The sequence below is a fragment of the Phoca vitulina genome, unplaced genomic scaffold (genome assembly GCF_004348235.1).
Source record: "Phoca vitulina isolate PV1807 unplaced genomic scaffold, GSC_HSeal_1.0 scaffold11, whole genome shotgun sequence".
Classification (NCBI taxonomy): Eukaryota; Metazoa; Chordata; class Mammalia; order Carnivora; family Phocidae; genus Phoca; species Phoca vitulina.
Window position 1 is genome coordinate 43,419,680 of NW_022589714.1, and position 19,739 is coordinate 43,439,418.

General features: G+C 54.2%; 1 protein-coding gene across 3 annotated transcripts; it reads left to right on the plus strand.

Annotated features, from left to right (window-relative positions):
* Nucleotides 1-12,338: 12,338 nt before the first annotated feature.
* On the plus strand, nucleotides 12,339-19,716 carry KCNK16 (potassium two pore domain channel subfamily K member 16). 3 transcript variants are annotated; one of them, XM_032410173.1, is made up of 6 exons: nucleotides 12,339-12,551; nucleotides 15,600-15,714; nucleotides 16,782-16,948; nucleotides 17,827-17,992; nucleotides 18,305-18,445; nucleotides 19,610-19,716. In XM_032410173.1, exons 1-6 carry the CDS (start codon nucleotides 12,339-12,341, stop codon nucleotides 19,714-19,716), a joined length of 909 nt encoding a protein of 302 aa, XP_032266064.1. The 3 variants fall into 3 exon arrangements, with proteins under 3 accessions (XP_032266064.1, XP_032266067.1, XP_032266066.1); XM_032410176.1 differs by lacking the exon at nucleotides 18,305-18,445; XM_032410175.1 differs by lacking the exon at nucleotides 19,610-19,716 and having other exon boundaries at nucleotides 18,305-18,528.
* Nucleotides 19,717-19,739: the final 23 nt, after the last annotated feature.

Consider the following 19,739-nt stretch of genomic DNA (forward strand, 5'->3'; position numbering starts at 1 on the left):
CCTTTTCTCACTCACCCTGGCTTCAGATGTGATCTGCGGTCTGCTGAGAGCAACTAGTGATTTTGGCTCCAATAGAAGGGGCTGTGTTTCCTTAAGGACGGTGTCCTGAAGGCCACCGGCGAGGCTGGGCCTAGGGCTTAGGGTGCCGTCCTTGCTGTGGGTGCTAGAGACAATGCCAGGGTGCCAGGGGCGGGACAGGGGCGGGACGGGCTTCTGCTCACTCTTGTGGTGCTGCTTCCCATGGTCGATTACAAAGCCGGGACATTATGAAACAGTACCATCAGAATGTAGCGGCAGGGGAAGCTCGTGCTGGTAGAATATGGGAGAAATGATAGCCCGTTATTTTTAGCTAACTACCAGCCAGGTGTAGGAGCCCAGGAATAGCTGGGGCAAGCCAGGCAGGACAGGGCGTCAGAGCCCAAGATAACGCAGCTGAATACAAAGCATCCTGATGGCCAGTCCTGATCTCCCAAACCAAACCTTCCACCATCACCCTCACAGCCCGGATGACCCATAGACAGCACCTGAATCGGCCATATTTCCATCAGGGTCCAAGGACATCGCTGCACCCGAGAGCAGGAGATGGCTCCTGGGAGCCCTGCAGAGAGCTTGAGAGGGGGCAGTATAGGCAGCTGGGGCCTCACACCCTCACCGAGCCACTTGGGCAAGGATTGGGGCTAAAACCTTCCACTCCTACCAAGGAAACAGCTGCTGGGGGCTTGCCTCCGTGAGCCTTTTCAGCACTCCAGGGCCTGGCTGCAGGATAGAGACCCAGAGGAGGGTGGGCCAGCCCTCAGGAGGCCCTTGGAGAACTGCCACCTGGCCTGCATAAGGGCAGCATCAGCAAGGTCCCAAGCCAGCTGTAGGTGGGGAGGGGTGTGGAGTGGGGAGAGGAATGGCACCGCGATGAAGCTAAGTGAATAACAGTGTCCATCTACCACTCCCACTATCCCTGTCCTGTAAATACAGGACCTGCCACCACAGAGAGAGCAGAGAGAAAATACATATAATTGGCTTAATTTCTCCCCTTGCCAGGACTGGGTAAAAGGATCATGTGAGAGAAGGTAGATGATCACATTTCAGAGCCAGTCTGCCCATAGAGCCCCTCTAATCCACACCCCTATTGATAATATTAGAGACCTGAAACAGAGAGGAGGGACTGGCTTCTAAGAGCCTTGGGGGGCTTTCCCTAACCCCCCAACTAGAGCCACCCCCATTTCTCTGTTTCATTTTCCCCATCACTACGTGACATATTATCTTTCTTTATTTGCTTATTTTTTTATGGCCTGCCACCCCTCCCTGAGACTAAAAGCTCCATGACAACAAAGACCTATAGGTCTTGCTCACCGCCGTGTTCCCAGCACAAGTTCGTACTAAATAAATAATCCTTCAATTAATGAGTGGCAGAGTCAGAACCCAGATCTCCTACTCTCGGGCTCACGTCTGTCCCACGCCTTTACTCTGGCTCTGCGACTGAGGCCCATCAAGGCAGAGTCCAGTCTCTCTGGTCGACCCGGTCCCTCATGGTTCTGTGGCACATAGTAAGTCCTCCATAAAGTCTATAGAACCCGAGAAGATCAAACAGAGCCCTTCCAGCCTGATCCTAGAAGCCTCCCCAAGTCCACAGGGCCGACACGTAGCAAACAGACACACACTCTCAAGAGCGCTGAAGGCAGCATGGAGTTGGCCAGAGCGCCTTGGAGACAGCCTCAGTGTACCTAGCACACCTGAGTGCCTTCAGCCCTCTAGAGCTGGTTGGAGTCTATTGACTTTAGATCTCCTGCTGAGAACTTATCTCCAGGATCCAAAGGCCTTATTGACAGAGATGTGTGGTTGGCCCCATGCAGGGTGTGAACCCACCTCCTAGAGCAGAGAGAAAAGAAGAGAGAAAAACAGACAGCTGGGTCATGGTGTCCTGCAGGGAGTCATATACAAAGTGTATGCAGCCACTGGAGAGGGAGTCCCCTCTCCAAAGGTCCCCTCTCAATGGAAGCTGGGCCTTGGACATGGACACATGCTTGAGCACAGTGCATCTTCTCCAAAGTTCACTGGCCTCTAAAAGGGAGAAATGGATGCAAGGCTCTGGAAAGACTGTCCGGCAACCCTGAGCTCAGTGGAGCATCTGAGTTCACTCCAGGCCAAACTGGAGCTTTCCAAGACGTCTTCTGGAAAGTAGCCTGGCCGGTGACTCCAGCCCAGTCCCTACTAGAATTCAATTTGCTCTGCTATTCACTTGACAGGGATGTGAGGAGAAGGAGGGTGGTCTAGATGTTAGGAGGAGGGCTTGCTCAGATCTTGCTAAAAGGGATTTTTAGGAAGCAGATAAAGAAACTATGGTAGATCAAATAGCCAGTCTTAAGACTTTACTCTCTGTAATAAAATTATACATCCAAAGCTTTGCCATGGCCTCATGGTGGCAGGGTATACTTTCCTACCCCTTAAATTTGGGCTTGGTCCTGTGACTTGCCCTGCTCCATGGGATGTTAGCAGACATGATGCAAGCCTTGCATGCTCGGGCTTGCCTCTTTGCACTCCAGGGATCTGCCTTGAGAAGAACATGCCTGGGATAGGTGCTGCCCCTTCAGCCTCCATCCCAGAACATACACAGAGCATATCTAAGCCCAGCCTATAGCCTGGAGCCAAGCCCAGCTGACCTGTGGCTTGGAGCAGAGCTTCCCTGTCAAGCTCAGCCCAGATCAGCTGAACCCTGGCTGACCCAAAGACCCCATATAAGGCACTGAGACTTGGGGTGATTTGTTAGGGAGCATTAATTGTAGAAATGGCTAACAGATACAGATATTGAAACCCAGAAAGGGTAGATGGCTAGATGCAGAATTTCTCAAAGTTCACTCTTTTCTTCCATGCTGCCTACTGAAATGCACTTGAGAGTAAGCTGTGTATGAAAAAGTAGGACACCACTTATGACCATGATAGAGCAATAGGGACCTGATTTACCCTCCTGCTTGAAATAACTGAAAACTAGACAAAATGTATAAAACAACGGAAGAAGGCAGTACAGGACACCAACCGCCAAGAGAAGTGAAACAAGTGAGGTGAGCCCAAGATTGCGGAACTTAACTTCATGCAGGGCTTGGGCCTCAGTCCAGGAGAAGGCCGCCATGGGGTACCTAGTGGTTTCCTGAGTTGAGGAACTGATACCAGCGGTCCAGGGAGGCCAAGGTGGCTTCCACTGGCAAGGTGAAGTACAAGGGATGAGCAAGCTGCAGACAGAGAGAGTGGACAGACTCCGAAGATCTCCAGAGGGTACTGTGGAGACTCTCAAGTCTTCAGCTCACAGCTGGGCAATGCACGGTGGGGAGGAAATCAGTCAGGGCTGGGGAAAGAACCACCAGAAAGGAGCAGGTGGAACCATTTCCAGAAATAACACAGGGGTGGGAATAGTTCATGCTCCCAACAGCCACAGTGGAGAAACCTTCAAACAAAAGAGTCATTGAACAGAAATCAAGTAAAGGTACTGCCACGGAAGTGGGGCCAAATTAGCCATAGATCAAAGCTCTTCTGGTCCTGCCTAACACAATCTAAAAAGTAGGCCTCAAGAGAGGCAAACTGTTTTCAGTGAGTTTCCAAACAAAGCTCAAAAATATGTAAAGGATCCCTGGGTGGCACAGTTGGTTAAGTCCCTGACTCTTGGATTCAGCTCAGGTCATGATCTCAGAGTTGTGAGATCAAGCCCCACGTCGGGCTCCAAGCTCAGCGAAGAAGGAGTCTGCTAAAGTTTCTCTCTCCCTGTCCCTCTGCCTGCCCCCCAATCATGCACTCTCTCTCTTGCTCTCTCTCTCTCTCAAATAAATAAATCTTTTTTAAAAAAATATTTAAAGGAATAAAAAAAAAAAAAAAAACCTAACAACAATGTAGAAGTGGCACCCAGTAAAAAAATGACCAAGCATTCAAAGAGGCAGGAAAATATGGCCCATAGGAGAAAAACCAATCGAAAGAATTAGAAACAGACCCAGGAATGACACAGATGATTGAATTAATAGACAAGGACTTTTTTTTTTTTTAATGCAATGGGTGTATGTTTAAAATATAGGGAGAAAGATGCCCCTTGTCATTCCTTAAATGTAAACATGACTCAATCATCTGGTCATTCTTTTAACAAGGATGTGCCATCCACTGTGCTAAGTTCCAATGACTCAGAGGCGACCAGGACAGAGAAAGTGCCAGCCCTCTTAGAACTTACATTCTAATTAGGGAGACAGACAGCAATTAAACAAGGGAATCTGAGCTAAGATGGAGTTGGGGTGGGATAGAATGGGCCTGGGCTCACCATCAAGGGTGGGGCAGAGTACCGAGAGAAAGGTGGGAGATGCAGGCTCAGGACTAGAATGCCAGGTCAGGGGTTCGAGGATGTGAAGAGGCCTGGGGCTGAGCCATCAATTAGGAAGGTGGAGCATGGCAAATAGGGGGACTTGGGGGATCTGAGTCATTGAAGAATATGGAGGGAGAGAGTATCTCATGACATGTGTCCAGGGGTCTGCCAGGGCAACCAGGCAGAGGAGGTGTGGAAAGGTTGGCTGTGAATGTTAGAAGGTGAAAATGTCCATGTAAAATGTGGAAGGAGAAATAGCATTTCCTTTAACACAGGTTCCATCTTCGGTATGGCAGGTGGCCCCTGGCTATGGCCCTGGATGCTTCTGTCAGGGCTAGGGAAGAGGTGGCAAACTTTATTAGGGTTAACTGCTCTATTTGAGTTTCCATGGCCAAGTGCCAGCGAGCAGGGCTGAGCCCATGTTATGCACATTGAGGGGGAACTTGGAGCAACCAGCAAGCAGAAAGCTGGTGAGGGATGTCTCCCTCTCACTTTGCTCAACTCCTTGTCTTGAGAAGGCAGCACTTCCCCAGACCAGCCCCATGCCCCCTGCACTCCCTGTCCCATGTGTGAGATACTAATGTCATCTCTCCTCTGAAGTATCTTTTGGGTTGGCCTTTTCCATGACTTTCCTTAGAGCCAGGCAAGGAGATGCCCTCAGCCATGCCTCAGACACTTTAAAATGCCTTGCCAGAAAGTTTCTAAACCTCCCTCCAGCGCTGGGACCTGCCATGGCCAACAGTGTCATCAAGTGGGCCCATGTGGGCCTCATTCCCTTTCCTCCCTTCAGGTTATTCTTTTTTTTTTTTTTTTAAGATTTATTTATTTTACAGAGAGAACACAAGCAGGGGGAGCTGCAGAGGGAGAGGGAGAAGCAAGCTCCCCTAAGAGCAGGGAACCCAATGGGGGGCTCGATCCCAGGACCCTGGGATCATGACCTGAGCTGAAGGCAGATGCTTAACCGATTGAGCCACCCAGGCGCCCCTCTTCAGGTTATTCTTGCATGGGGTGGTTGACCAGATGCCCCAAGATACTCCAGGATTCATGCCTATGGAGTTGTGCTGGGGCCCCTTGGTCAATCCTTGGTTCCAGGAGAACAGCCTGGTGAGCAGATCATTCCACTGACCTGAGCATTCCACTCATGACATTGCTCAAGACTGGGCCACTCGAATGGTGCTGACCTGCTCACTTGAGTGACTCTCACGTATAACAAAGAATCTTCACATGCACTGAATGGACAACAAACAAATCCATGAGTACCTGTTCTCTGCTACATTCTAAATCTTCACCAATAAATTATTATACCTCACATGGACTCATGAATTTGACATAATTTTTATCGAATTGCTTCTATAGAGAGGAGCAGGCCTGGCCTTTTCCGTACTCTCAGTTCCTCCATTCACTACGTCTCTCAGGCCCTGGGGAGGCTCCACTCATCCCTGCAGCCAAGATGGACCATACCTTGGTCAACACCCCACATCCACACCCTGGTCCATGTCTTCCCAGGCTTATTTCTGCTTTTGCTTCATTGCATCTTACAGCTCTGGGTTTTTCCATAGTAGACAGACAGAAGGAGACATAGGGGCTTCTTTTGGGGGGGGGGGTGGGAGGGCTTCTTTCATATGGGGTATCTGATGGAGGCTTATTCAAATTTAGTGGCCTTCGAGAGAGAGAGGCATGATCTTCCCACTTCCGTCGTCTCCCAAGGGCATTTGTCTGACAAGCTGAATGACTCCTTCATTCTGTTCCACAGATGAGCTATTGTCCTGCAGGATGTACAACTATAATGACTCAGAAAAAGGGGTAGAGAATTAAGAGTCTGACAGACACTGGCAGTGTCCCCCGGCCCACTTGGAGGTCCCACGTGAACAGTCCCCATCCCCACCAATAGCTTCATCTCAAGTACCTGTCTGTCTCTACCCGAAGGTTCTCTTTGGTCACGAGGGCACTCTCGGCGCATATGCAGGGCAGGCCAGTAGTGCAGGAGTTAGCCTCTCCTGGAACAATCCTCAACTACTGAGGGGGAGGGGCTGGTGGATAAACACTCTCAGCTGCCTCGCCTCCCTGTGGGTCAACTCTGAAGTGTGTCCCACACAGTGTCCCAGAGCTCCCCAGCAGGGCTGAGCCCCAGCTGCCCACAGCGGTCACCTGTTCGATAACTCACCTTGTATTGACTGCCCCCCGTCTCTCCTCCCTATGCTCCTGGGATCATCTCCTAGGATCACTTCCCCCATGAACCGCTCACACATCCAGATTTTGCCTCAGGGTCTGCTCTGAAGTGAGCCCAATGTGAACAAGGGCATCTATTTCAAAGTCACGAGTTGGGGGGCTCTTGCAATCAAGCCCTCGAGGTGGTAAAAGTGGGAGCCCCATCCCCAACTTCAACCAGAGCCCCGCTCTTCACGGTGCCACATATTGAGGCACAGGGAAAGATTTCATGTGAGAAAGGAATCCTGCTGCTCCAAAAAAACACAATGGAAAATCTGAACAAGGTCAATACCAGGTGTGTTTGTTTGTTTTAAGCCTTTCCCTCAAATCACCCCTCAGCTTTCTCCCTCCTCTCTGCGGGCCATGCCGTTGGGCTGGACCTTCCCAGCGATCACACTCTCTGGCCATGAGGGCAAAGCCCCACACGAACCTCCACCTCCCCTGCCCCCACAGAGGACGCCCTCCCACACCCCTCACCGTGGGGGACATCCAGGAGCCTGGATGACCACACACAGGACCTGTCCTGCCACTCTGGCCCCGTGTTGCCGCCAATCCGGTGGGCGCAGGGAGGCGGCGTCTGAAACCAGGGCTCTTTCCCTCTGCTCGCCCTTTTCCCCACAGGGGACGTCCCTGGGACAGGTGGGCCTTATCTTCTCCCTCCAGTTCCGGTTTGGAACGTGCCCTTTTTCACTCGTGCGGATATCTGCCTATCGAGTGACTCCCTGAGCGAATGCCGATGTTGGCTGGCGGGGTGGCGGCCTGTCCTTTTCCTTATCTCGGGGCTCATTCAGATGGAAAGGGGCCCCGGGCCCAGCTGCTCTGTTTACCCTGCATTCTCTGCCCATTGTACATGAAATTGATCTGAGAGGGGTTTTGTTTTTCTTCTTTTTCCTCCGGTCTCCTTATTAGTTCAGCCTCGGAAAGTCCCTTATCACTGCCGGATGTCAGGCCACACTCTGCCACCAGGCCTGGCCAGGTTTGACTCTCCATTAATTGATTTTGCCCTCCCCACTTGGGGAGCACGAATTGGCTCTGCCCATTAGCAGCAATAATTCCCTGAAAGGAATTAAAAATCATGCCCTGTGTCCATCCATCCCTCACAGCGGCGTGTGCCCACATGGGGACGTGTCGGGCAGGGAGAGGGAGTGCTTGAGGGCCAGGGGAGGTGCACACAGTCATGTAGGTTCTCCCCTAAACTGGACCTAAGGGGGCCTCAGCTGACAGAAGGAGTGGCTGGAACAGGTCCCAGCACAGAGGGCTCAACGAGTATGTGCTGAATCAGTACAGGGAGAGAGAAAGAGGACTGCCTGTGTGGTGCACAGGGTCTTGAGGGCCTCTTTACTTGACCCCCATCCACCAGTTCTGCCATTACATTAACCACCCTCTGGCCCTGTGGCCTTGGGGTTTTCATAAGGACCCCCCATTAAACTGGAAGTGCTCCCAAGAAGGACTCTATCTAAATTCCAGTCAGGTCTCTGGGTGTCTGTGAAAAGTGAGCATGAGAACAGGACACGGGGTGGGGGTGCAAGCAGAGGAAGGAGCATGAGAAGGGGAGAGCGAGCAGCCGGGCAAGGGGGGGCCAAGGTTGCTGGCACACGGGAGGTTCTCAGTAGGTCGGCTGCAAGCGAATGGAGTGTCTTGTCCCCGGTGAACCTGCCCAGGACATGAGGCTGCAGGAGGAGGGGAGAGGGGGCTCCAGTGAGGGCTGATTCAGCCCTCCCTCCAGCCCAACACATCAGAGACCTACCTCTGGCTCCCTGCACCCACCCCTTTCTCCCACACAGGTAGTCCACGCTCTTCCCCTTCATTTCCTTCCACCTTAGAACCACCACCATTACCTGTGGATGGTGTCCAGACCCGTCGAGGACACTGGGCTACAGAGGTTGCTAAGACATGCCTGAGATCCCCCAGACGTCCATGGATGAGCTTTCTAAATGATACATAAGAGAACTCTTCACATGTTGAGCTTCTCTAGGGCAATAAAATAGGATTTGATTATTACATGGTCTTGAAGTGTAGCTACAAGCCTAGCTTAAAGCCAGGCATTATTAGCAAGTCTGTAATGATAAGATGGTGGCCCCGTCATCCCATCTCTCCAGACCATAAAGAAGAACCAGTCGAGGGTGAGTCTTGTGAGTCTTGACGCTTCCTTCCTCCTCCACAGCCCAGCCCGGTGCTGTCCGGGAAAGCTCTGGGTATAGAAGAGCCTCGTACAGGACAGCTTGAGATCCCCAGGTGGCTTCGGGGAACCCCGAACCAACAGGATCACAGAGAAGGCAGCTGCCATGCCCAGGCCAGGCCCCACCCAAACCCCAGGAAAGATGAGGTGCTTCGGAGGACACCGCGGCCTGCCCTCAGCACTGGTTATAGCACTGGGATGTCCCCATGTGCAGCCTCTACATCCTGCCTGCACCTCGGGTCCCTGTGATTTCTTGTCCTGGTTTGGGCCTCAGAGCAGATTAAGAACCTATGATGCTCCCACTCTCCTGATCACCCTCATACTTGAAATGGTAAAATTCTCCCCCTTGACTTTTGCTTTCTACAATCTCTTTCTCTTCCCCTCCCTCGTGCTGGACATGCAGGCCACCATCTCTGCCTCCCCATAGCCTTTTCCAAGTGACACCTGTCCGTGTGCAGAGGCGGAGAAGCTGAAGGTGGTGCCCGATGCAAGGACGGCCAGATACCTGTGAAGTGGCCTGCGTGAAAAGGGGCCCTGGGACACTTGGCCTCACCACAGAGGACCCGAGGCAAGAAGTACCAAGAGAAAGAAGAAGAGGACCCAGCAGCTGACGCTGATGAGATGAGGGCAGCGGCCTGGAGCGGAATTGCCATCAGAGAGATGAGTGGAGGGGCTGCCCCGTGTGGAGAGGGGACGGAGCCTGTTAACGGTCAGGAGTGAAGACGCAGGCTCGGTTGCTCCAGAAGGCTGGCGGCTCCTGGGTTCCGACCACAAATTGTTTCAATTACTTAAGATAATTGGAGTGTGTTCCTACTCCTTCCAACTCAAATAAGCCTTGAACAATGAAAACAACAACAGCAATGGCAAAAACTTGTGTAGCCGTTGGGGAGTAACAGGATGCCTGGCAGTGGCTTGAAAGAACAGGCTTTATGTTTCTAACATTTTTGAAATCTAGAGATGGGCGTGTGCAGGAACTGGCTGAGCGTCTTTGCCACACTCTGGACCGCTCCCTCAAGGGCACGAGGTGGCTCGGCAGGGCCGGTGCTCTGTGTGGGGACGGTGGGGCTGGCTGCAGCTGAGCCCTTTGTGGGAACAGAGCAGCTTTACCCCACACCTCCACGGCGGGCTCTGCACGCATCTAATTGGCTAGAACTGGGTCACATGGCCGCCCCAGCTGCAAGAGACACCGTCAATCCTCTGATCCCCTCCCCATTTCTGTGCCCCTCTTCTCCTCTTTAAGGTGTTTTTTGCTTCCAATGCCTGGCCTGCCAATGACCTGGGACTCCAGCGGACTGGAGAGGCTACTGGAGCCGTTCTGCCTGCTGGTGTGCAGAGCAAGAGACACCTCAACAACCAGCCCGTGTGGGATTATGAAAGCCCGGCTCCCTGCCTCCACCTGGGACTCACAGGGTGTGCATTCCCCACCGGGGCTCTCCAGGAACCAGGCGGAGCTGGGACTACGGTCCCTTGCGTGGCCCCGCCTGCCCCACATTCTTACCGGTCTTCCCCTAGTCCGCTGCTCATACACAAATCGTCCTCTCAGGGCTGCTCCCGAGGACCCCAGCTAAGAGCCTGGGGAGCAGGATAATCATGATGGGTTAGAACAATCATGCTCCACTGCCTGGAGCTGACACGTACACTAGTAGGGCTCTCTCAGCCAGGAAGGAGGGAAAGGATGTGGGCAGGAGGCCCATGTTGTCCACTGCCCCAGCTCATCACAGAAAACGTGAGCAGGGAACTTGGATCCTCACACACTGTCAGTGCAAATGTACAACGATGCGGCCGCTTTGGAAAAAAGTCTGGCACTTTTCAAAAAGCTAGGGTGACCGCATGACCAGCACTCCACTCCTAGAGACACGAAAACATACATCCTCACAAAAACTTGTCCATGAATATTCCTGGCAGCATTATTCATCATAGCCGAGAAGTAGAAATAACCCAAATATCTATCAACTGATAAATGGATAAATAAAACACTGCTGTATCCATACAATGAAATAGGAAACAGCTATAAATAAGGATGAAGTACTGAGACACATGCCATAGTATGGATGACACGTGCCATAGTATGGATGAGCCTTGAAAACATTACACCAAGAGGCCAGATGCAAAAGTCCACGTAGAGTCTGATTGCATTTCTACGAAATGTCCAGAGACAGAAAGCAGACTGATGGTTGCCAGAGGCTGAGGGGGCAGGTTGGGTGGATAGGGGGATGATAGCTAAATGGGGGTAGGGGATTGTGGAGATAGTTGCATGATTCTCAACATACTAAAAACCATTCCATTGTATACTTTAAAAGTGTGAAAGAAGGGCACCTGGGTGGCTCAGTCGGTTGAGCGTCTGCCTTTGGCTCGCGTCGTGATCCTGGGGTCCCGGGATTGAGTCCCACATCAGGCTCCCTGCTCAGTGGGGAGCCTGCTTCTTCCTCTCCGTCTGCCCTTCTCCTCTGCTTGTGCTCTCTCTCTCTGGAATAAATAATAAAATCTTCTAAAAAATAAATAAATAAAAGTGTGAATGATATGGTATGTGAATTATATCTCAATAAAGCTATTACAAATACAAGCCAAGAAGAGAAAGAGAGGAAAACACCCTAGATTCCACTCCCCCGAGTGAGCCACTGTGAACATCTCAGGCCAGGATATACTTTTAGTTTCTTTTTTATTCACACATATGTCTCGCCAATACAGTATCCTCTGAAGGGAACCTGCTAAAGGATTTCAAGCACAGAAAACTATCAGCAAAAGCTATGAAACAAATGTGTCCGATTAGGAGCATCAACCCCAGTACCTCTCCTGATCGAGACTATTATGTGTCTATTTGCTTTGCCCTGATTTGTCACCCAGTTTACTTATCCTCAGGGTCCCCCAGTAGGCAGGTCAATCCTTCCAACCCCATTCTGTAGCCAGGGCAACTGGGCACAAGGCATATTCACACCCATCCTGATTTATTTTTTTATAAGATTTTATTTATTTATTTATTTGAGAGAGAGAGAGAGAGAGACAACATGAGTGGGGAGGGGCAGAGGGGGAGGGAAGGACAGAATCTCAAGCAGACTCCAGGCTGAGTGGGGAGCCCGACTCGGAGCTCCATCCCAGGACCCTGAGATCATGACCTGAGCTGAAACCAAGAGTCAGATGCTCAACCGACTGCACCACCCAGGCACCACCCCCATCCTGCTTTCTTCCCAGCTTGGGGGTCTGAAGCATCATGGGTGAAAAACTGGGGGCTGTGGAAGGCAGCCCTTCAGGCCTGGGCAAAATGAGGGGGAAGCATCTGGTTTGGTCTAGAAACACCCATCCAACCTAGAGGCAGAGGGCAAGACAAAATGACCTCCGGAGGACCCCATAGGTCTCTTTGAGGGGTCCGTACCACTGACCTGTGCTCTCCATGGTGGAAAAAAAAAAAGGCTGGTTGGGGGTGGCAGGCCTGTTTGCACTGGAGGCACTTAGTGCAGCCAAGCTGAGCTGCACTGTTCAAACAGACTCTCCGGCCTCCAGACACCTGTGCTGAGGAGGACGAGGAGGGCGAGGCGGGCAGGAGGCTGGGCGCGGGCCCCTGGGCGCTTCCCACCTCTCTTCCCATAGGCAGCCCGACGGCCCCGGCAGAGCCCTGGCCACGCCATGCCCCAAGCCAGGCTCTGCGGCTGCTGGGGCGGCCGGGTGCTGCCCCTGCTGCTGGCCTATGTCTGCTACCTGCTGCTTGGAGCCGCGGTCTTCCAGCTGCTGGAGAAACAGGCGGAAGCTCAGTCCAGAGACCAGGTTCAGTTTGAGAAGCTGCGCTTCCTGGAGAACTACACCTGCCTGGACCAGCGGGCCCTGGAGCAGTTCGTGCAGGTGAGGGGAGAGGCCCGCGGGGGACGGTGGGCAGAATGCGGGTTCTCCCGGCAGGTCCGCAGCTACCACCCAGGGGCTGACGCAGCGCGGGGCGCAACAGGGAGCCGGCTGAGCCCTAGTGCTGCATGCTGTGCGACAGGGAGCAAGTCGCTTCAACTCCCTGCTCCCGAATGCCCCGTCTAAACGGTGAGAATACTCTCCTATGCGCTGCAGGCGTTGATGGCACATTAAGAGCCCTTTTGTAAGGTGCCACTTGGGGCATAAACGTGAGCTGTGTGTCGGCGTCATCAACACTGTGCAGATTTCCTTCTCCCACGCTCTGCCCTTCCCCTAACGCCGACTCCAGGGCTGCTAACCCTTCTGCCCTCTCCCCGCTCACACCCCTGTGCTGACCATGCTTGAGGGCTGGGGGGGCGGGAGACACAAAGAAAGATCAGGAGCAGCCGCCACGCTGGCCTTCCCCGGCCGGGTGAGCGGTGGCCAGGGCGACAGCTCCACCAGTAAGGTGTCCGTAGGGGGATCTCTCTGGTGGCAGAGCGGGTTCCCCCACCACCACCACCTGGGCCCCTTCTGCTCCCCAGCACAAACTCTGGGGCCCCAGCACCCTCTCTCCAAGAAGCAAGGCAAAACCACGGTGTTGTGAATGCCTTCGAGACCAGGGGGCCCGGTGAATGACAACACCCACCACAAAGGAACAAGCCAAGTGCAGAGTCATCACAGAGATAAATGGCCCATAGTGAGCATTTACAATATGCCTAAAACAGTGGGGAGCAGGGTCATCGTGATGGGTCAGACTAGTCATGATCCATCCTCTGGAGCCAAGCATTTTGTGTGTGTTTCCTCATAACAACCTATTACCATCACTGTCTCCAGTTGGCAGATGGAAAATGCACAGAGGGGTGGAGTATTGGCAAGACTGCACGGTGAGTGATAGAGACGGAACTCACCCATAGGCCAGCAGCTCTTCACCATACAAATTAGCATAAGTGCGGGGTTGGAGGGCAGGCAGGATAAGGTTCTCCAAGTGTGAACCAGATGCAAGAGCGTCACGTGGGAGTCCTTTAGAAATGTCAGTGATGGCACCCCACCCCCGACGCTGGGAATCAGCAGCTCTGGGGGCGGGACCAGCAGCCTGTCGTTAACAAGCCCTCCAGACCATGCCCGTACCCTCAAGATGGAGACGAGCTGACGTAGAAGATGATGGGTGGGCTGAGTGGTCAGAGGGAAATTTCCGGAGATGTGAGAGCCCTGTCCAGACCCTTTCTCCCAGGAAATGAGGCTTCCTTGTTCTCCAGCAGCCCTATGGGGCTGAGAAGGGCTCTGGAGCCTCCCAAGACCTCGGGGGATAAGACAGAAGCCCTGGAGGTCATGACACCTCCTCATCCCCCAGCCTAGGGTTAGAGGGGAAACCCAGGAGCCGGAGGGTGCGGGAAGGATTGAAGCTGGATCTGACTAGCTCTGTAAACAGAGGTGGGAGACAACAGGCTTGACTGCAGCCTCAGCCACTGATTAACGGCACCCCTGTTGTTGATTAGGACACCCCCATCCTCAGCCTCCTTGGGAGGGAGCCTCAGTTGCCAGGGGATGCCTGGCTGACAGTAAGAACGCTGGTCTAGGATTCCAGAACACACGTTACTGGTACAATCGCAAGAGGAAAAAGCTATTAGCAGCACCAGAAGCAGTATGAGAGACTCCTCCGTAAGAAAAGGGCCTTGCCCAGTTTCAGAAGACTCATGTCTGACTTTCTCTACCACGTGTGGATTCTTAGAGAAAACTGGAAGGTCGCATTGGGCCCCCCCCAACTCAGTACCCTTGCTGAATCAAGGCCCCTTCCTCAGCAGATTGGAGAGCTTCGGGTTGGCCGTGGGAGACAGCTGGGCCTAGGGCAAGCGCTGCTCCCAAGGATGAGGGTCTCCAGGGAGCGAGCGTGTTCCAGAATGTTCCGTCCTGGCCTCCCTGGGTGTGTGGGAAAGGGAGGGAGACCAAAGTCCACATGTGACGAGACCAGTTCTGCCAAAGGGAAGAAAAGCAGACAGCCTGTGTCACGACTCCCAGACTGGCCCAGCCTACCAGGGCCACCCCACCCCGGCAGGGAGCACACTCGAGCTGCCAGTAGGGAAACGGTTCCCACGGGAACTAGAGGCCGGGGTGGCCCTTTCCCCCACTGCCTCCTCCTGTTTTGGGGGCTTTATCACATGGCAAGGCTGGGCTGCTGCCTGGGACAATGCACGGTGACAGGGGAGGGGACTGGGGAGCAGACGGGAGAGGGATCCCTAACCAGCTCCAAGAGGGCTGGTCTTAGGGACAGAGGGGCTTCGGCCTGAGCCCACAAGTGTTCAGCTTGTGTAAACACACACTCAACACACATGCACATACATGCAACATAGAGAACCCATGCATGTCACGGGTATACAACACACCACGCAGAAACACTGCTACACACCGACCTTTGCCCTGGCCTCTGGTGGAATTTCTCTTATAGGTAAGCCTGGGCGGGGCGTCACTAGGGGACAGCAAAGAGCAAAGCCACCCGCTCACCTGGAAGTTCAGAGAACACAGGGTTCTCTTGGTCTCCCCCATCCACCTTGTGGGAGGGCAGCCCCATGGCTTCCCTGTGGTCCCCAAACCCCACGTTCCCTAGTAAGCCCTTCTGGGAGCATCCAACCTGAAATCTTCCCATTGGCCTCACAACACACCTACGCCTCACCCTCTTGGCCATAGGCAGCATCTCCCACCTGGCTCACCCCGTAAGCACCCTCGGCCTCCTCAAACCTGTTTCCCCTCCCCCAGCCCATGTTTACAGCCCACACATCAGTCAGCCCTGGCCCATGGAACAAGCCGTGGATTTGGAATCCAATGACCTTGGGCAAGTCAGTTAGCTACTCAGATGGAGCCGTGGTTTCCTTTTCTACAAAATGGAAACAAGAGCCCCTAAGGATATCATTAAATGAGATAACAGGAAAGCACCCTGCAGAGAGCTTGGCCACCAGCTGGTGCCTCAACTCCCTCTTCTTGCCACCCCATGCCACCCCCCCTGCCCCCACACAGGTCATCATGGAAGCCTGGGTGAAGGGCGTGAACCCCAAAGGCAACTCCACCAACCCCAGCAACTGGGACTTCGGCAGCAGTTTCTTCTTTGCAGGCACGGTTGTCACCACCATAGGTAAAGGGTCGGGGTGGGGAAGGGCTTCCCCAAAGCCCCTGTCTTGGTTTGGGTTCCCCAGACCAGATGCTGAGACCAGGATGCGGTTTGTCTCAGAGATGATGCCAGGAAGCACGAGTAGAGAGGTGGGGAGATAGAGCAGGAGGGGAGAAAAGACAGCAAAGTTTGCATTGACGAGCAGGGTCCCAGTGAGGGTCACTGGCCTCGCTCCCACCGGGGCCCTCTGAGAGGCCAGGCAGAGCCCAGCCTCAGAACAGTGCCTGTGAGGGGCGAGGAAGCGGGCTATTTATCTACTAATTCCCGCCCTTGCTGGTTGAGAGCTGATCCCGGATGTGTTAACTCTCCAGTATTTGAAACTTGCCCACAGACCAAGCACACTCTCAAATGGAGATGCAGGGACTTGGGGTGGAGAGCCACCTGTGTGTGCAGGAACTGTCCCCCGAGCTGCAGGTGGTGCCCAAGTTGTTCTGAGGGGACAGGACACCCAACAGCATCTGCTACACCCCCTCACCTAGAAAACCCACACCACCTCTCCCAAGGAAACCCCAGACCCCCCATTTCCAAGGTCTACCCATCCATTCAATTAAATTCGATTCCACATACCTTCCTTGAGCTCAGGGGACAACTAAAGCAGAGGGAGTGGGGAGTTAGGAGGGTACAAACTTGGATCAGACCCAGGCTCAGCCCTCAAGGAGCTTCTGATCCAGTGAAGCGGAATGAGATAAGCACGCAAAAAACAATAGTACAAGGCAAAGTACATAATTAGACAAGAATGACACAAAGCACTGTGGAGAATCACTCCTAGTAAGGAAGAAGAGGGTGGCAGTCAAGAGGGCTTCCTAGAGGCAGTGTCCCTGGAGATGGGCCTTTCAAAGACAAGCAGGAGTCTTACAAATAGAGATCTTTCTAGTGGGGGGGGGGGGGGGGGGGCGGAGAATGTTCTTGGGAACAGAGGAGCTTCCCCTCCATCCCCAGAGGTAGTGGAAGACCACCTTCTGCTAGAGCCTGTGCGGGAGGCAGCTCTGAACGCTCTCTTCTCCATGTTTGCACACTCCTCCCCCCTGCAGGATACGGCAACCTGGCGCCCAGCACGGAGGCAGGCCAGGTCTTCTGTGTCTTCTACGCCCTGGTGGGCATCCCGCTCAACGTGGTCTTCCTCAACCACCTGGGCGCAGGGCTGCATGGCCACCTGGCTACCCTGGAGAGGTGGGAGGAGCAGCCCAGGCGCTCCCAGGTAGGGCCCCTCCCCCCTTCCAGCCCCTTCCAGCCCCTTCCAGCCCTGCCCTGATGGGATCTGCTGCAGGGTGAAAATGGAAGTTGACACCAAGATGCAGTTTGGCAGGCAGGGTCTTAGGGGTAGATGCTTGTGGAAGAAAGGGCTGTGCCGAGGAAGAGGTTGAATTGTGATCAGGCTGGAACAAAGACTTGGACAGCCCCTCACGGAGTTCTGCATTGTGTGTGGCCGGTGAAGTTGGCCCCACAGGGGGCTAAATTGGCCAGGGCTTTATTCGTGTCCATCAGGCACAGGGTGGCCTTCCTGGGAAGGGTGTGCCCTTGGGCCAGGCAGTCCTCTGTAGCCAAGGGTCACCTCCAAGGAGCTGAGAGCTGGAGGCCACTGGCTGATGGCTGGTCAACAAGGTCTTCTTTGAAGGGGGATCTGGGCGGCACATCCCTGTGGTCATCATAGAGCTCTAGCACCTCCTCTTGTGGTTAAAAATAAACTCCAGGCCACCCGGCACACCCCCCAGTGCCCAACCGCTTGGCCAACACCTTGCAAAGCCAGGCACATGAAGGAGGGCCGAGGTGCAGAGCAATCCGGGACAGTTCAGTGGCTGTCCTCCATCCCAGATCTGAGTCCCCCGAGGGCCTATCCAAGTGTGATCCCCAGGCCCAGAAGAGTCTCCAGATTCCAGCCTGACCCACTAATGAAATCCTTCTGACCAAATATTCCCTGGCCTGGGCAAGAGCGCACACACAGAATACAACCCCCACCCCAAAGGTCTGCAGAGCCAGGAAGAGACATAGCTATGGCCCAGCTCTACTCCCAGATTTGTCCCTCCCCAATCCTGGGGCCTTCCAAGTAGACTCAGAGACAGACTCTCTCGCTCCCAGCTGCTGCAGATCCTGGGCCTGGCTCTGTTCCTGACCCTGGGGACGCTGGTCATTCTCATCTTCCCACCCATGGTCTTCAGCCATGTGGAGGGCTGGAGCTTTGGGGAAGGCTTCTACTTCGCCTTCATCACTCTCAGCACCATCGGCTTCGGGGACTATGTTGTTGGTGAGAACAAGGCAGTCACATAGCTCAGGGTGGGGGCCACGGGGATTCAGGGGATGGGGAGATATCAGCAGGAGGTACCTTTTGAGGATCAGATAGTCCTTGGTTATCCAGGGGAGACCAACAGTTTGTGAGGCTGCTGAGGATTCTAACATCCTTAGATATCTGTGGCCTGGGACCCATGGCCCTTTCCTCCGGGGACCTCCACTGCAGATCCTTGTTATGGGGAGGCCGGCGGGGACCCCTGTGGAACCTGGGGCAACGGGGGCTGTGCCCTCAGATCCCTAGCATGTATCATGTCTCCTTCCCTGCCAGGCACAGACCCCAGCAAGCATTACATCTCCGTGTACCGAAGCCTGGCTGCCATCTGGATCCTCCTGGGCCTGGCGTGGCTGGCGCTGATCCTCCCGCTAGGCCCTCTGCTTCTGCACAGGTGCTCCCAGCTCTGGCCGCTCAGCAGGGGACTCAGCCTCAAGGACCGGGGAGCCCCCGAGATGGATGGGCTCCCCAGACCTCAGAAGATCCCCATCTCTGCGTGAGGTCACCAGTGGCCCCAGGAGCCCCTCCTGCTGCCCCTACCCCTGTATGCCCTCTGGACTTCCTGTTCCGTGTCCTTTCCCACTCCCTTCCTAGCCAGGGCTGCTCTCAGGAGCTCTCCAGAGAGCAAAGGAGTTGGAATGCCCAAGCAGGTCACTGCAAGATGTAGGACAGGATGAAAGACAGATGTGTGTGGAGTGAGATGTGCATTGTTGTCCCAAAGCCCCTCCCCCAAATGTGGCCTGGCAAAGTTGAATCCAGACATGGATCACTCTGGTCAAATCCCCATGATGTCCTACTGCATCCCGCCCCCCCACCCAGGAGACTTTATTCAGTACAGCAGACAAAGGGTGAGTTTATTTTCACCTCACTTGATATATGCACAATGTGCATTTGTCAGGCCCCCACTGTGTGTCTGGCAGAGTTCCAGGCTCTGGGGGCAAATAGTGAAAGATCCTGCTCTCCCTGTGCATTTCATCCAATGGAAGGACTAGACAAGCCTCGAGGCCCTGAGCCAGTACCCCCAATGGGGTAGAGCAGGTATGACAAGAGCCCATAGGAGGGGCTGGCAGGGAGCGTCAAGGAGAGAGGCTGGGCAGAGACTTTGGAGCATCTTCGTGCAAACAGGATAGCTGCCCTCAGGAAGGTGGCAGCTACCTCTCAGAGCCCACCAGCTCCCCTTGCCTAAGGCCTGGAGCTGTCCGTCAACAAGGCGGGGCTCTTGGGTGTCCCACCTACCTTCCGGAATGTGGCCTCCCCCTGACTCCTCAGGGCACCCCTTGACCTCATCACCCCCTCTGAGCGTCTGTCTTAAGAGCCTTTCTAAACACACCCTGGGAAAACGGGGAGCCAGCAGATCCCAGGAGATCCCCCAGGAAATGAGCTCCATGGAGGCCTGGCCTCCTTTGGGAACGCGCTCTGCAGCCCTGGCCTTTCTCCTGCCGGACTCTGACATCTCGGGCCAGAAGGACATGAGAGTTTGAGGCCAGTCCATCCAAAGCCCAGCCTCAGGAAGGACTCCAAACCTCTGCCCCTACGTCTGCCATCAAGGCAGGCCCAATAGTGGCCGGGGGCTCTGGACAGGACTGAGGCAAGGCTGTGAGGAAGAGGAGGCTCCAGACGGGACACACAGGGAAGGATCTACAACAACAAGAGTGACCCAGGTTACACCACAGGACTTCCTGGTATGAAGAAGAGGCCTGGGAAACGGAAG